Source organism: Ahaetulla prasina, chromosome 9 (genome assembly GCF_028640845.1).
Source record: "Ahaetulla prasina isolate Xishuangbanna chromosome 9, ASM2864084v1, whole genome shotgun sequence".
NCBI classification, from domain to species: Eukaryota; Metazoa; Chordata; class Lepidosauria; order Squamata; family Colubridae; genus Ahaetulla; species Ahaetulla prasina.
The window spans coordinates 274,068-288,006 of record NC_080547.1 but is presented as its reverse complement, the minus strand read 5'-3'; the positions used below and the strand labels follow the sequence as shown (position 1 = coordinate 288,006).

At 45.0% G+C, this 13,939-nt stretch overlaps 1 protein-coding gene across 3 annotated transcripts in view; it reads left to right on the top strand.

Moving 5' to 3' along the window:
* The first annotated feature begins 576 nt into the window (after positions 1-576).
* LOC131204057 (tetraspanin-15-like) overlaps positions 577-13,939 on the top strand; it is a 35,537-nt gene continuing 22,174 nt past the window's right edge. For 2 of the 3 annotated variants that reach the window (XR_009156523.1, XM_058194879.1), the window contains exons 1-2: positions 585-2,162; positions 7,095-7,280. Coding sequence is in view for 2 of the 3 variants with exons in the window: in XM_058194879.1 (XP_058050862.1) it covers positions 1,503-2,162; positions 7,095-7,280 (846 nt within the window). In the remaining variant the exon portion in view is untranslated. Of the gene's footprint in view, positions 2,163-7,094; positions 7,281-13,939 lie in introns of all 3 variants that reach the window. The other variant, XM_058194881.1, reaches the window with a different exon arrangement.

Below are 13,939 nucleotides of genomic sequence, written 5' to 3'. Positions count from 1 at the left end.
ATTGTCTCGAATGAGACCAATCACTGTTGTGTCATCTGCGAACTTCAGTAGCTTAACTGATGGATCATTGGAGATGCAGTCATTGGTATACAGAGAGAAGAGAAGTGGGGAGAGCACACAGCCTTGGGGGGCCCCTGTGCTAATTGTACAGGTATTTGATGTGATCTTGCTTAGCTTCACCTGCTGCTTCCTGTTTGTTAGGAAGCTTGTGATCCACTTACAAGTCTGTTCCGGTACCTGTAGCTGGTTTAGCTTAGTTAGGAGAATGTCTGGAATGATGGTATTGAATGCTGAACTAAAGTCTACAAAAAGGACCCTTGCATAGGTCTTTGGAGACTCAAGATGTTGTAGGATGTAGTGCTTCTAATATAATCTACTGGATCCCCTGCATGGATTGCCCTTGTGACTGTGTAGGACAAACAGGGAGGAAGATAATCACCAGATTGCAAGAACACAAGTGAGTGGTCAGACTAGGAGACCTGAACTCATTGGTAGCCTCACATTGCGATGAACATACATTTAATTTCACAACTACTAAGATTGTTGGCCAAGCAGGTACAAAGACAGCCAGGGAAAAGATTGAAGCTTGGGAAACGGGCCCTTTATCAGTCAACAGGAGTGCTGATTTATCACCAGCTTATCAGGTACCGGTACTTAAGAAGCCACACCCAACCAGGTATCACATAAAGAGGACACATTGAATAGCTCACTATACACATTCGGGTAGAGAGAAGTTCCCCAGAGGATGGGCTCCAGCACGAGTCCAAACCACACCTCTGGTCCCGGTGACTGACCCAGATTGGATTCTGCAAGCAGTTTCAATCCCAGGAAAAAAAGTTCAATTCCGTTCTCCCCTGGCCAAACTCCTGCTGCTTGTCCTGTGTCCAGATTTAAATGCCGTCTTTTAGGAAAGATTTAGTAAAGGGGGGACAAGAGGTGAGAGGTTCAGTCCAGAATTATCTGGAGATTTGAAACCAAGCCCCATAAACCGGTGACCCCCTGCTGAGCTTTGGGAAGAGTGGTGACAGCTCCTGGATGATCTCTCACTGTAGAACACAAAATAAAGTCCTAAATGGCAAGAAGGTTTATTTTATTTATTTTTGTCAATCATATGTAACAGGTAAAAGCATAAACATAATTTGGATACATGAAAAGAGTAAGCAAAACGGAATTGGCACGCAGGTGCACTTATGCACGCCCCTTACAGACCTCTTAGGAACGGGTGAGATCAACAGACGATTTAAGCTTAAAATTTGGGGGTTTGGGGATGAGACCACAGAGTCAGGTAGTGCATTCCAGGCCTTGACCACTCTGTTACTGAAGTCCTATTTTCTGCAATCAAGTTTTGAGCGGTTTACCTTGAGTTTGTATCTATTATTTGCTCGTGTATTGTATTCCATATTCCAGAGGAATATGGTGGGAAAAGCTCTTAAAGTGGAACGAATTATAACCAAGGTTGGGGCAACCGGACTCGAGACGGAGTTCCTGACCAAAGTGGGGAGATGCAACCAAAGCCTCGGCGGCCCATTGCGCCTTCCACGGCCCAAATTTTGCCTGGCTCCGGCACTTTACCCGCGAAGCCTGGCCCTGTCTTTGGGCAGACGGTCCCTCTTTCAAGAGCCAAGCCTGGCCGGAGGCTGTTTCGGGATCCTTCCTTGCTCCTCCGTTTGAAAAGGCCCCTGGCCAGGGTTTGGGGGCTTTGGCGCCGGAGCCTCTGCCTTGGCTTCCACGGGACCCGGAGCGCTTGCACGGAGGGACGGTGGGCGGCCGCCCCAGAGACGGGGAAGCAGGCTGAGCCGAGCGCCCCCCGGGGCTTTGTGCGGGTCGCTCTCTTCCCCGCGCAGCCTCTCCGGGCCGAAAGGCAGCCGCCGCTACTTAGCGACCGGGCCTGGGGCTCGCCGCCCCTTTCCTCGCCTTCGCTTTCCGAACGGAAGTGGACGAAACCCCCGGAGAAAGAGAAAGCGCCGCGCCCAGCGGCCACAGCTGACGCCGCCGCCTCCCAGCGCAGGTGCCCGGCTGGCCTTCCTGGCAGCGGCGACGGCGGAGCGGCGTCTCGGCGGCCCTGCGGAGCGATGGGCGGCTCGGGGCCGGCCTGGCGGGACTCGCTGCCCTACTACTACTGCGTCAAGTTCTCTCTCTCGGCGTCCTCCACCCTCTTCTCGGTAGGCCACCCCTCCAGACGCGCCGGGCGGGCGGCAAGCGGAGCCCGGCTCAGCCTCTCTGCCCGCCTCGCCCTGGCCGCGCGCTCGCCGGCTCCTTTGGCCAGCCGCCTCCGCGTTGCCGGCCGCCGCCTGCACCTTTCCCGGGCTTCGCGCCGCGCCTATGCCGGTGGAGCGAGGCCGGCGGTGCGCGGCTGTCGGCGGGGCCTGTCGGGCGGACTGTCCGAGCTTCCCGCCATCGGAGCCGTCCCGCCCCGCCCCGCCTCTCGGAGAGTCGGCCCTTCGTTTCTTTCGGCAATTTGGCCGCTGCTCGGTTGCCGGACGGAGCCTGAGCAACAATTTTCTCAGCCGCTGCGCAGAAAGGGCTCCGCTTGGATTCTTCCCGGATGTTTTTTTCCGTTTCTGCAAACTCCGAGCTGGTTGGTCTCCTCTCAAGCGCTAACCAGGAATGCAAGTTAAGCCCTTTGTATGTCGCGGCCAAGAAAATTACTCTGGGGAATTGGTTCTTTTCTCAACTGGAGACAACTGATTGTGACCATCTATCTACCTGGGCACCCCTCTAGCAACAGCTACCAGCCTCAAAGAGCCATGTGTCCTCCCAGATGTGACTCTTGTCCAGAGGTTTCCAAGCTTTCTCTGGAAGGGTTTTTTCTGAAGATCCCAGACCTCTAAACAAGGGGCAAAGCTGTAGAGAGAGGACATTGGCTGTGGTTCAGTAAACATTTACTTTTTTGCTCATAGTTTCTCATGGAGCCACATCATGTTCTCAGGAAACACAGCTGGAAAAAGCTTGCCCAGCTCCAACCTATCTGATGGGCTTCAAGTGGGACAAGTCTGGGAACAGATTCTGTATACGTTAGTGTGTTCATTCATTCATTCATTCATTCATTCAAATTTGTTATAGCCCTCAGCTGCAATGTACTCTGGACAGCACCCCATAAAAACAAAACATAAAACTATGCTAACAGCCCAGACTAAAATTATCTTAAAAGCAACACACATTGAAATAGATTACTACATTAACCCTAGTCAAAACCATTTGACTTTAAGAACCTTCTGGAACCCCAGGAGTGGGGAGGCTCTGTCCCCATCTCTGGTTCCATGGGGCCTGAGCCTAAATGCTAAGCACTGGCCTCCCGTTCTGGTTAGCATGTGGCAAACCTCTTCCCCATCCTGCATCCAATCATGTGGAAGTAATCATGTCAAATATATAAAAAGTGGGGCTCTTGGCACTGTGTGAATGTGGAGAGATACAGAGCTCTGCCAGCCTGCTTCTACCACAAACATGTACCAATAATGACTTATTTTTGGCCAAAGACAAAGGCAGGAAGGCAGCTTCATTCTGGTGGTTTAAAGTTTGACCTAGACAATGGAAGAAGAATAGAAATCAGGCCTGTTTCATCTCTTCTTTGGTTCTGGACTGGTAAAGGGGGGGGGCACCCCTTTCCACGACAATTGTAGTAAATAGAACCATGTTTAATTTTGATTTTTGGTGAATGTTTTTTGTTATTTGCCAGATCTTCCTGATTGTCAGAAGATCACAGTGGCTCAGTGTTACGGAGGTCCTCAATGATCTGGGTCACGTTTGTCCCAAAGGTGCTTTTTCCAAAGTCTTTCTTGGTTTTTTTCTTTGAACATTTTCTTCTGCTGAAGACCTGAAATTTTTTCTGGGATGAGAAATGAAACATTTTTAAAGAAAATCAGATTTTATCTTGACACAATCAATCCCAGTTTGTGGGTGTTCCCAGGAAGCTGGGCAGAGGCTAAATTTTAGATTTGGGAAAACAGGATCTTTTCTTTCTCTGGCAACACAGTTAGCCCTCATTTAGCAACTGTTTGCAATTAGGATGGTGATAAAAAAGTAAGTTTATGACCAATCCTTGTACTCAGTAACTATGGCAGATCTGTAAAGCAAAGTATGGAGTAAGTCCATTTCTTGCCTGAATGACCGAATTGCTAATCCTGGTTGTGGTTGCTAAATGAGGACTATCCGTAGCCTCTTTGTTCCTCAATTCTTTTGGAAATCTGAAAGAAAATCTTGTTGCAAATAATAAAAAAGTATGCTCTGCACACCTGCTGATAGGCACATTGCTGGAGCAAACTTAAGCAGTGTTCAGCCAGGACGCTTAGATCCTTGAAGATCCTCAATTTTATCTGCTTGGAGAGGACACTCGGGGGCTCTCGTTAATTGCTTGGGTCTCAGGGCTTTGGCCTGGGGATTTTTGTGGAAATGTTGAACCGGTTTTGGATGCTACGGCATTTTGTAGGTCCAGCCTGCATCTTCTGTTTTGCTGTCATCTCTGTTCTGCTTTGTTGAAGAATTTTATATTGAATTGAGGCTTTTGTTTCTCCTCTGTTTTTTAATTTAACACAAGTTCACTATGTAGAAGTCTTGATGTTTTTATATGATTTATTCACCATCATCATAATTATGAAAGTGATGGCTTGTTTAATGACAAGGAAACTTGTAAGCAATTGTAATTTGTTCAAACTGGAGTTCAGGCTTAGTGCAAGCATGAACTTTGCCAGTTATGGTTTTAATAAACCATGACTAAAAATACCATGGCTTAGTGCCATTTATGATTACCCATGTACTATAGTTATTTTTTATGGCAATAAGAATAAAGATGTTTGCATTTAGAAAGTTTTGGGAGCTCCATCACTGGAAGCTTTCAAGAAGAGACTGGATTGCCATCTGTCAGAAATGGTGTAGGGTCTCCTGCTTGGGCGGGGGTGGGTGGGTTGGACTAGATGACGTACAAGGTCCCATCCACCTCTGTTAATCTGTTAAAGTTCTGAGAAGAGCAAAGAGCACATGGAAATACTTGTAGAAAGACCATCGGCTGCTCTCTCCCTTTGCACATTTGCTGGGTTCTAGGAAGAAAATAAATGGAAAATGTGCACTGGCACACGTTGGATTCTTTGCCAGTTAATTTCTCTCTGTTAATGGAACCCGTATCATGCATTTTCAATAAATAAATCATGCATTTTCTATTAGCATATTGGGGTGCTAATAGAAATACAGGAGAAATTGTGGGGTCTTTTGTGTCCTCTGAGCTTGTTTTTTTTCCTTGCAGATGTTTCATTAGCCAACTAGGTAGCCCTATTAGTGCCTAGGGACAGTTCAATCCTGAGCTACAAATATTCTCTTCTAGAGGACAGATTGCTAGTTGTCTTCTAGGGTTGTCACCTCTTCCTTTCCAGTGTTGTTTCTGGTCTTCTGTCTGCCCAGAGCAAGTGCCCTTCTTCCCCACACTTTTCAGAAAGGGTCCGCTAAGAACTCGGCAGCTGAAGGCACAAATGATAGAAAAAATGAAAGCCACTGCTGGGTTTCTTTCAGCTTTTCTTCTGGTCCATACCAATTGTTAGTTATTGTAGACATCTACAATAGGGGGCACAATGGCTCAGTGCTTAAAGATGCTGAGATTGTCAGCTGGAGAGCTGACAGTCTTGGTTGGAGACCCAACAAGTACAATGTTGATGAGCCCCCTTACTTGCCCAGCTCCTGCCCACCTAGCAGTTCAAAAGCCTACAAATGCAAAGAGATTAATAGGTATCACTATCACAATAAGAATCAACCTTTCTGCTATCCTTACTGTGATGTTTGTTAGCTGTTGCTCATCTTCTGAGTGGTGTGATTATTATTCTATTTGAATGTCTTATAGCATATGTGGTTGAAAGCTGCGAGGAGGAGGAGGACTGTTACTACTAATATACTGGTGGCAGCAGCAGCACCTGGGCCTGTGGGGGGGCTGAGAGAATGCCACCCCTGGCTGCTTTTTTCTGAGCAAAGCTTGAGAGAGACGGGTGGCATTTACAGGATCTCTGGTGCTGTTTTTAATAAGGCATTTGCTGCTACTTGGTTTGAAATAACTGACCTTTAAAGCGGAATTAAACTGCTGTCTTTTCCTGTGATCTGTTGTGTGAAGAATGGATAGCTATGGCGGCCTTGCTGCTGTGTATTAGAAGGCGGTGGGTGGGTGATTTGTTTACCAAGGCATTTCCTGCTCACTCCTTGATAGGCACAGCCACCTTGAAGATTCTCAGTCACCCAGGTCATGGTTGTCCCGTGGTTGTCTCTTGAAAAAGCTCCTTTGGTGGATTTTTTCACAAATGTATAGATGAATGAAACATGTTTCTAAGTTCTTCACAAATTTGCAGAAACCATGCTGAAAGATTTTCCAATATTAGCAGCATAGCCCAGAAAAAAATTAATTTATAGTTAAAGCAAACACATTTTGATGCTAAAGGGGTTGCCAGAACTATTTTGCCTTTATGTGTGATCTTGCTCAAAGGTAGCCATTTGAGGGTAGGGTGTTTCAGAAAATTGCACCATAACGAAAGCATAGAAAAAGATACATTAGGCCTTTGGTCATTATTTTCCGGTAAGAATATAAGTTTAAGAAACAATACCTGTGTTAGATTTTTAACGAATAGCTTCTAGATTAGTAAAATATTGGAAACATCCAAGAAAAATTCATTTGATACCGTGCAGTCTATTGCCCTATTGGAAAAAATAAATATGTAAATTGAAACCAAGTGAAAAAATAAGGAAGAAAAGTGCTTTTACTGTATGGAATGACTTTATAAGATATTTTAATAATGAAAACAGCAAACGGCTATCTATAGTTCATCATGATAAATTATGGAAGATCTAATACATGCAGATCTATAGCCCTTTGGTCTGACATTCATGCATTGATTTTAACTTGTGAAATATTATTGTCGCTCCTGTTTTCATATTGGAAGATTTTTTTTCCGGTGTCAAGAAATGTTGACAGGTCACCTCTACAGATTCTTCCTTGCCATCTCCCCACCAGCTGTGTTTGCTGGCTGGACGGGGGCCAAGTGGAAGGCCCAGAGAGTCCTCACTTGGCTTAGAGATGGGACTTGGCAGGGAGGGTCTAAGTTGCTTTTCCTTCCACTCCTCTGCAGATGGTCGGCCTTGTCATCTTCTGTGTGGGCATTTATGCTGAAGTGGAAAGACAGAAGCACCGGACCCTGGAAGGGCTCTTCCTTGCCCCAGCTGTCATTCTCATCCTCCTGGGCCTGACAATCTTTGCCGTTTCTTTTATTGGCATGGTGGGATCCCTCCGAGACAACCGGACGCTGCTGAAAACCGTAAGGCAATTTTCCACAACCTGGGGCCTTTTCCTTATTCCCAGCTCCTCCTTCACCTCAACTTGGTCTCTGATGATAGTGCTGTAATAGCCATGGCTTTGCCCCTCCTTCCTAGAAATCTTGCAAATGGAAAAGGACAACATTGGCTTCCTTTCGGCAGAACCCCTGAGCGTGAACTCTGGGCTTAGTTGCCACGCATTGCATGTCCCCATAAGTGTCCTCCCTGGGCACTGCCATCTTGAAACAACATACACTTGCAGTCAAGAATATAAACTGCAGAACTAGGATACAATTTTGAAAAAGAAATCCCAATGTTTGGAAAATGTCACAGAGTGGATATGGGGATTATAAAAGAGTCAAAGAGGAAGGCGGGAAAAATAAGGCATCGATTACTTGATAGAAAGAAGGGCGTCATAATTTTATATCTTTTTTAATCTTCTTACTTTCTGTATTTTTCTTATTTTAATTATTTATATTTTATTTTAAAATTCTAATAAAATTATTGTGAGGAGAGAGCGAGAGCAGAGCTTGTTAGGAAAAACCAGTATCTCAGGGGAAAAGCTATTCTGAAAGAAATAAGCTGGTTAAGTGCTCACCAAGCTGGACAAATGTGAGGCTCAGCCTGTTGCAGGACACAGAATAATAGGATTGGAAGGGGGGACCTTGGAGGTCTTCTAATCCAACCCACTTCTTGAGTAGAAGATCCTGTACCATTGCAGACAAATAGCTGTCCAGTCTCTTCTGGAAAAACTCCACTAATGGAGCACCTACAACTTCCGGAGGCAAACTGTTCCACTGATTAATTGTTCTCCCTGTCAAAAAATTTCTCCCCAATTCTAGGTTGGCTCTCTTTAATAATCTGTTTTACCCTAACCCTAACCCTCTTCAGCTCTTGACGAACCTTCTTGGATGAGAAGCGAATCATCTTCAAAGAAAAGCCAAAAAGTCCAGTTGCCCCTTGAAAAAGCACCTTTGGGACAAAGGAGGACATGCCCTCCTTTTGCTGGCCATCTATGAATCTGCTCCGTGAGTCTCACCGTTCCTAATGCAGGGTGGGCCTGCTTTGGCTCTGGGGTGCTTCATACCCCAACAGAATCCTCTTTCTGGGCCAGCTGCCAGGGAACGCCCTCACAAACCGGAGGGCTGCCCAATGGAGCAGCTGTTTGAGCACAGGACCCCAATAGGTGATTCATGAAGAATAAACAAGCGAGGCCAGAATAAGGTATCAAGAATATGCCACTCAGGCAGGAGGGTAAAACATGTTTCTATGGAGCATTTTGACTTTACTTTAGCTATGAGAGTGATGCCTCTGTGTGTCCATAGGTGTGTAGCAAAGCACGGAGAAAGGGAGTTCCTGTTCGTTGCATGGCTCTACAGCTGCTGCCAGGAACAATAATGCCAGCCTGCCTGCAAGGAGTCTTATGCATCACATTTATCCTCCTAGCTGCTGATCCAATTCTACAGAGGAATTATTGAGTCTGTCATTTGCACCTCTATAACTGTCTGGTTTGGTTCTGCAACCCAACAAGAAAAACACAGACTTCAGAGGATAATTAGAACTGCAGAAAAAATAATTGCTACCAACCTGCCTTCCATTGAGGACCTGTATACTGCACGAATCAAGAAGAGGGCCGTGAAAATATTTGCAGATCACTCGCATCCTGGACATAAACTGTTTCAACTCCACCCTCAAAACGACGCTATAGAGCACTGCACACCAGAACAACTAGACACAAGAACAGTTTTTCCCCGAAGGCCATCACTCTGCTAAACAAATAATTCCCTCAACACTGTCAGACTATTTACTGAATCTGCACTACTATTAATCGTTTCATAGTTCCCATCACCAATCTCTTTCCACTTATGACTGTATGACTATAACTTGTTGCTGGAAATCCTTATGATCTATATTGATATATTGATCATCAATTGTGTTGTAAATGTTGTACCTTGATGAACATATCTTTTCTTTTATGTACACTGAGAGCATATGCACCAAGACAAATTCCTTGTGTGTCCAATCACACTTGGCCAATAAAATTCTATTCTATTCTATTCTATTCTATTCTATTCTATTCTATTCTATTCTATTCTATTCTATTCTATTCTATTCTATTTGCCCATCATTTACAGCAGGCTCACAGAACTGCCTGTAGGGCAGGCTGCAAAATTCTTCCCCATAACTCTTACTGGAACATGTCAGATTGCAGCTGCTCCCTCAGCCCAGGCATTTGGGACAACCAGCCAACTCCTCCCCTCTGAAGCCACATTGCTCCTGGCTTTCCTGAGAAAGAAACTGAAGTCCCACCCCCCACCCCCCAATTCTAAAGCCAACCAATTGTGCTTGCAAGGAATGAAAGCCTCCCCGCCCATTGTTGTCTCTTGCCTCTCTGCCTGAATTAAAAACCAGACAAAAGACCTAGCAGATGGAAGGAAGCCTTTGCTACTCCCCACCCCCTCACCATTCAGAGTGCTTTGTCGGTGCTGCATTCAGACATTCTGGATACCTGCCCATCTCCTGAGGCTTATCTGCTTTGGGTAGCAGCATGGAACAAAGGCTACCCTAAAAGTCCCCTTCCCCCTGCGAACCAAAGAAAACCAAGCCCTCCAGAAGTCAGGGCAGGAAGAGGCTTGGCCACACCGGTCATCCATCTTCTCAAGGACCCCTTGAAAGGCTTTGGCATCTTTGCCAGGGGGCTCCAGTAAAAGACACCCCACCCCATGTAACCCGGGAGGAGGAAAGATGGCACACCCGCACACACACACATGTTCAGAATAGAATATAATTTTATTGGCCAAGTGTGATTAGACACACAAGGAATTTGTCTTGTTGCATATGCTCTCAGTGTACATAAAAGAAAAGAACACTTTTCAACACTTAATGATAGTCATAGGGTACAAATAAGCAATCAGGAAACAATATCAGTATAAATCGTAAGGATACAAGCAATGAAGTTATAGTCATAAGTGGAAAGAGATGGGTGATGGGAACGATGAGAAGATTAATAGTAGTGCAGATTTAGTAAATAGTTTGACAGTGTTGAGGGAATTATTTGTTTAGCAGAGTGATGGTGTTCGGGAAAAAACTGTCCTTGTGTCTGTCTAGTTGTTCTGGTGTGCAGTGCTCTATAGCGTCATTTTGAAGGTAGGAGTTGAAACAGTTTATGTCCAGGATGTGAGGGATCTGTAAATATTTTCACAGCCCTCTTTTTGATTCGTGCAGTATACAGGTCCGCAATGGAAGGCAGGTTGGTAGCCATTGTTTTTTCTGCAGTTCTAATTATCCTCTGAAGTCTGTATCTGTCTTGTTGGGTTGCAGAACCAAACCAGGCAGTTATAGAGGTGCAGATGACAGACTCAATAATTCCTCTGTAGAACTAGATCAGCAGCTCCTTGGGCAGTTTGAGCTTTCTGAGTTGGTGCAGAAAGAACATTCTTTGTTGTCCTTTTTTGTTGACATTTTTGATGTTAGCTGTCCATTTTAGATCTTGCGATATGGTAGAACCTAGAAATTTGAAGGTCTCTACTGTTGACACTGTATTGTCTAGTATTGTGAGAGGTGGAAATATGGAAGGGTTTCTCCTAAAGTCTACCACCATTTCTACGGTTTTGAGTGTGTTCAGTTCCAGATTGTTTTGGTCACACCACGAGGCTAGTCGTTCAACCTCCCATCGGTATGCGGATTCATTATTATCTCGAATGAGACCGATCACTGTTGTGTCATCTGCGAACTTCAGTAGTTTAACAGATGGATCATTGGAGATGCAGTCATTGGTATACAGAGAGAAGAGAAGTGGGGAGAGCACACAGCCTTGGGGGGGGCCCTGTGCTAATTGTACAGGTATCTGATGTTATTCGGCTTAGCTTCACCTGCTGCTTCCTGTTTGTTAGGAAGCTTGTGATCCACTTACAAGTCTGTTCAGGTACCTGTAGCTGGTTTAGCTTAGTTAGAAGAGTGTCTGGAATGATGGTATTGAATGCTGATCTAAAATTTACAAAGAGGACCCTTGCATAGGTCTTTGGAGATTCAAGATGTTGTAGGATGTAGTGCAGAGCCATATTAACAGCATATCTGTTGATCTATTTGCTCGGTATGCAAATTGCAAGGGGTCTAACAGCGGATCGGTGATGGTTTTCAAGTGGGACAGCACTAACCTTTCAAAGGTTTTCATGACTACAGATGTTAGAGCAACTGTTCAATTCCTTAATGGTGGGCTTCTTCGGCACTGGGATGATAGTAGACCGTTTGAAGCAAGAAGGAACATAGCACATCTCTAGTGTTTTATTGAAGATACAGGTGAAGATGGGGGCCAATTGGTCAGCACAGACTTTTAAGCAAGGAGTTATGTTGTCTGATCCTGGAGCTTTTCCTGGTTTTTGTCTGTGAAATAGGTCTTGCGCTTCCTTTTCTGTGATCACTAGGGGTTGTGAACCCAATGGGATGGGGTCAGTTGTAGGAGGCTTGGCTGTTGGTGTGTCTGAGATGGGGGTTGTGGAGATAGGTGGCTGTAGTTTCCTTTCAAACCTGCAGTAAAACACGTTCAGGTCATCTGCCAGTTGTTGATTTCCTTCAGCCTGGGAAGGAGGTTTGCTGTAGCCGGTGATATTTTTAAGAGTTTTCCACGTTTGCTGGTTCATTTGTTGAGAACTGAGTCTTTAGCTTTTCAGAGTAGCCTCTTTTTGCTGCTCTGATCTCCCTTGTTAATACATTTCTGGCCTGATTGTACAGCATTTTATCACCTTTTCTGTAGACTTCCTCTTTGGAACAACATAGCTGCTTAAGTTTAGCTGTGAACCAAGGTTTGTTGTTACTATATATTTGCAAGTTCCTGGTCGGTAACACATAGGTCTTCACAGAAGCTCACATATGGCGTTACAATATCTGTGAATTCATCCAAGTCTGCAGAGGTATCTTCAAAAATATTCCAATCAGTGCAGTCAAAGCAAGCCTGTAGCTGTAATTTTGCCTCCTCGGTCCAGGTTTCAAGTTTGTGGCAAAAAAAGTTAGCAGAAAGGAGGCTTCCCGCTCGCTCGCTCCTTCTTGGAGTTTGCAAATTGCTACCCAAGGTTTTAACACTGCTCCTGATCTGTTTTGGGTCTATAACTCCCACCCAGAGTAGTCTCCTTTGAAGGGGGGGGGCAATCCTAGGGCACCTCCACGAGGAGCATCTGAGGCCCATTGCTGCTTGGTTGCTGGTTGCTGCAGCATCGTAGGCAGAAAGGCCCATCGGCCCAAAGAAAGGATCGGCAGGCTCTTTTCCCAGAGAGAAGCAGTAGCAAGTACCACGGGGTCTCCGCACCTTGTGTGAGCTGTGTGTGCAAGCACGCACCTGCCACTCACACAGAATCTTTTCCTCTCCCTCCCCCTCACAGCCAATGCACAAAACCAGAAAAATTGGGGGTCACTTGTCTTAAACACTTTTAGCTCAAAACCTCATAATCAAATGCTGAATTGATTTTGCTGGAGTTGCTTTTATTCTTTCCTTCTTTTCTGCTTTGCAAAATCTCCTCTGATACTGAAACTGAATTTCTAGCTGAATGTTCAACAGCATTGTTACATCTTTTATGTTAAGATAAAAAGGAATATTATTTTTAATGAGTTCTTGAGAAGTGCAACTGTCAGATTATTACAATAACCCAGAAAATATAAAGCGGTTTGGCAGAGCAGCCCAACTGTTCTGCTGAAGATCTCTTTTGAATTCTACGCTGCCCCTCTGTCTGGAGACATTGCCCTACAAGCAAGCCCAAGGTGAGGATCATGGAAACGGGGGAGGGGGCCTGGTTATTCCCTTTTATCAAGAGCAGTCCAGAATACTTGGCCCTTGTTGTCCTTCGGGAGTACCTGGTAAAGTAGAAAGTAGAAGACATCATAATAGGGTTGGAAGGGATTTGGAGGTCTTCTAGACCAACCCCCTGCCCATGGCAGGAGTTCCTATACCATTCTGGACACATGGCTGTCCCGTCTCTTTCTGAAAACCTCCAGTGATGAAGCATCCACAACTTCCAGTGGTAAGCCATTCACTAATTGTTGTCACTGTCAAGGAATTTCTCCTTAGTTCTAGGTTGAATGTCTCTTTAATGATCTTCTTATGGTGCTTTGGAGATAGGTTGGCCTCTCTTCTCTGGTCAGCCAGCTGCAAATCAATCTGGTGGTGATGCTGTCTATCCCACATTTTTCTCTCTTACCATGAAATAGGCAGTGGCCTATTTTGCTAAATGCCTTACTGAAGTCTAGGTAAACTATGTCCATAACATTTCCCAGATCCATTAATTTAGTTGCTTAGTCAGTGAAGCAATACATTTTGTCTGGCATGATCTGTTTTTGACATATTCATGCTGGATTCTAGTAACTGTCTTGTTCACTTCTAGGTGCTCATAAATTTGCTGCTTAATTATCTTTTTCAGGATTTTTGCAGATATTTTCAAGTTGATTGTTCCATAGATTTTTTTGCCTTTTTGAAGATTGGAATCGCATCAGTTCTTTTCCAGTCTTCTTGTAGTTCCCCTGTGCTCCAGGATCTCTGAAAGATTTTGTTCGGTAGTTCTGAGAGCTGCCACCTCCTTCAAAACAGATGTAATCTGTTATGTCCCAGTGATTTGAACTTGTCTAGAGAAAAGGTGTTCTCCTACCATTTTCTTTCCTGGACAATTTTGAAGGA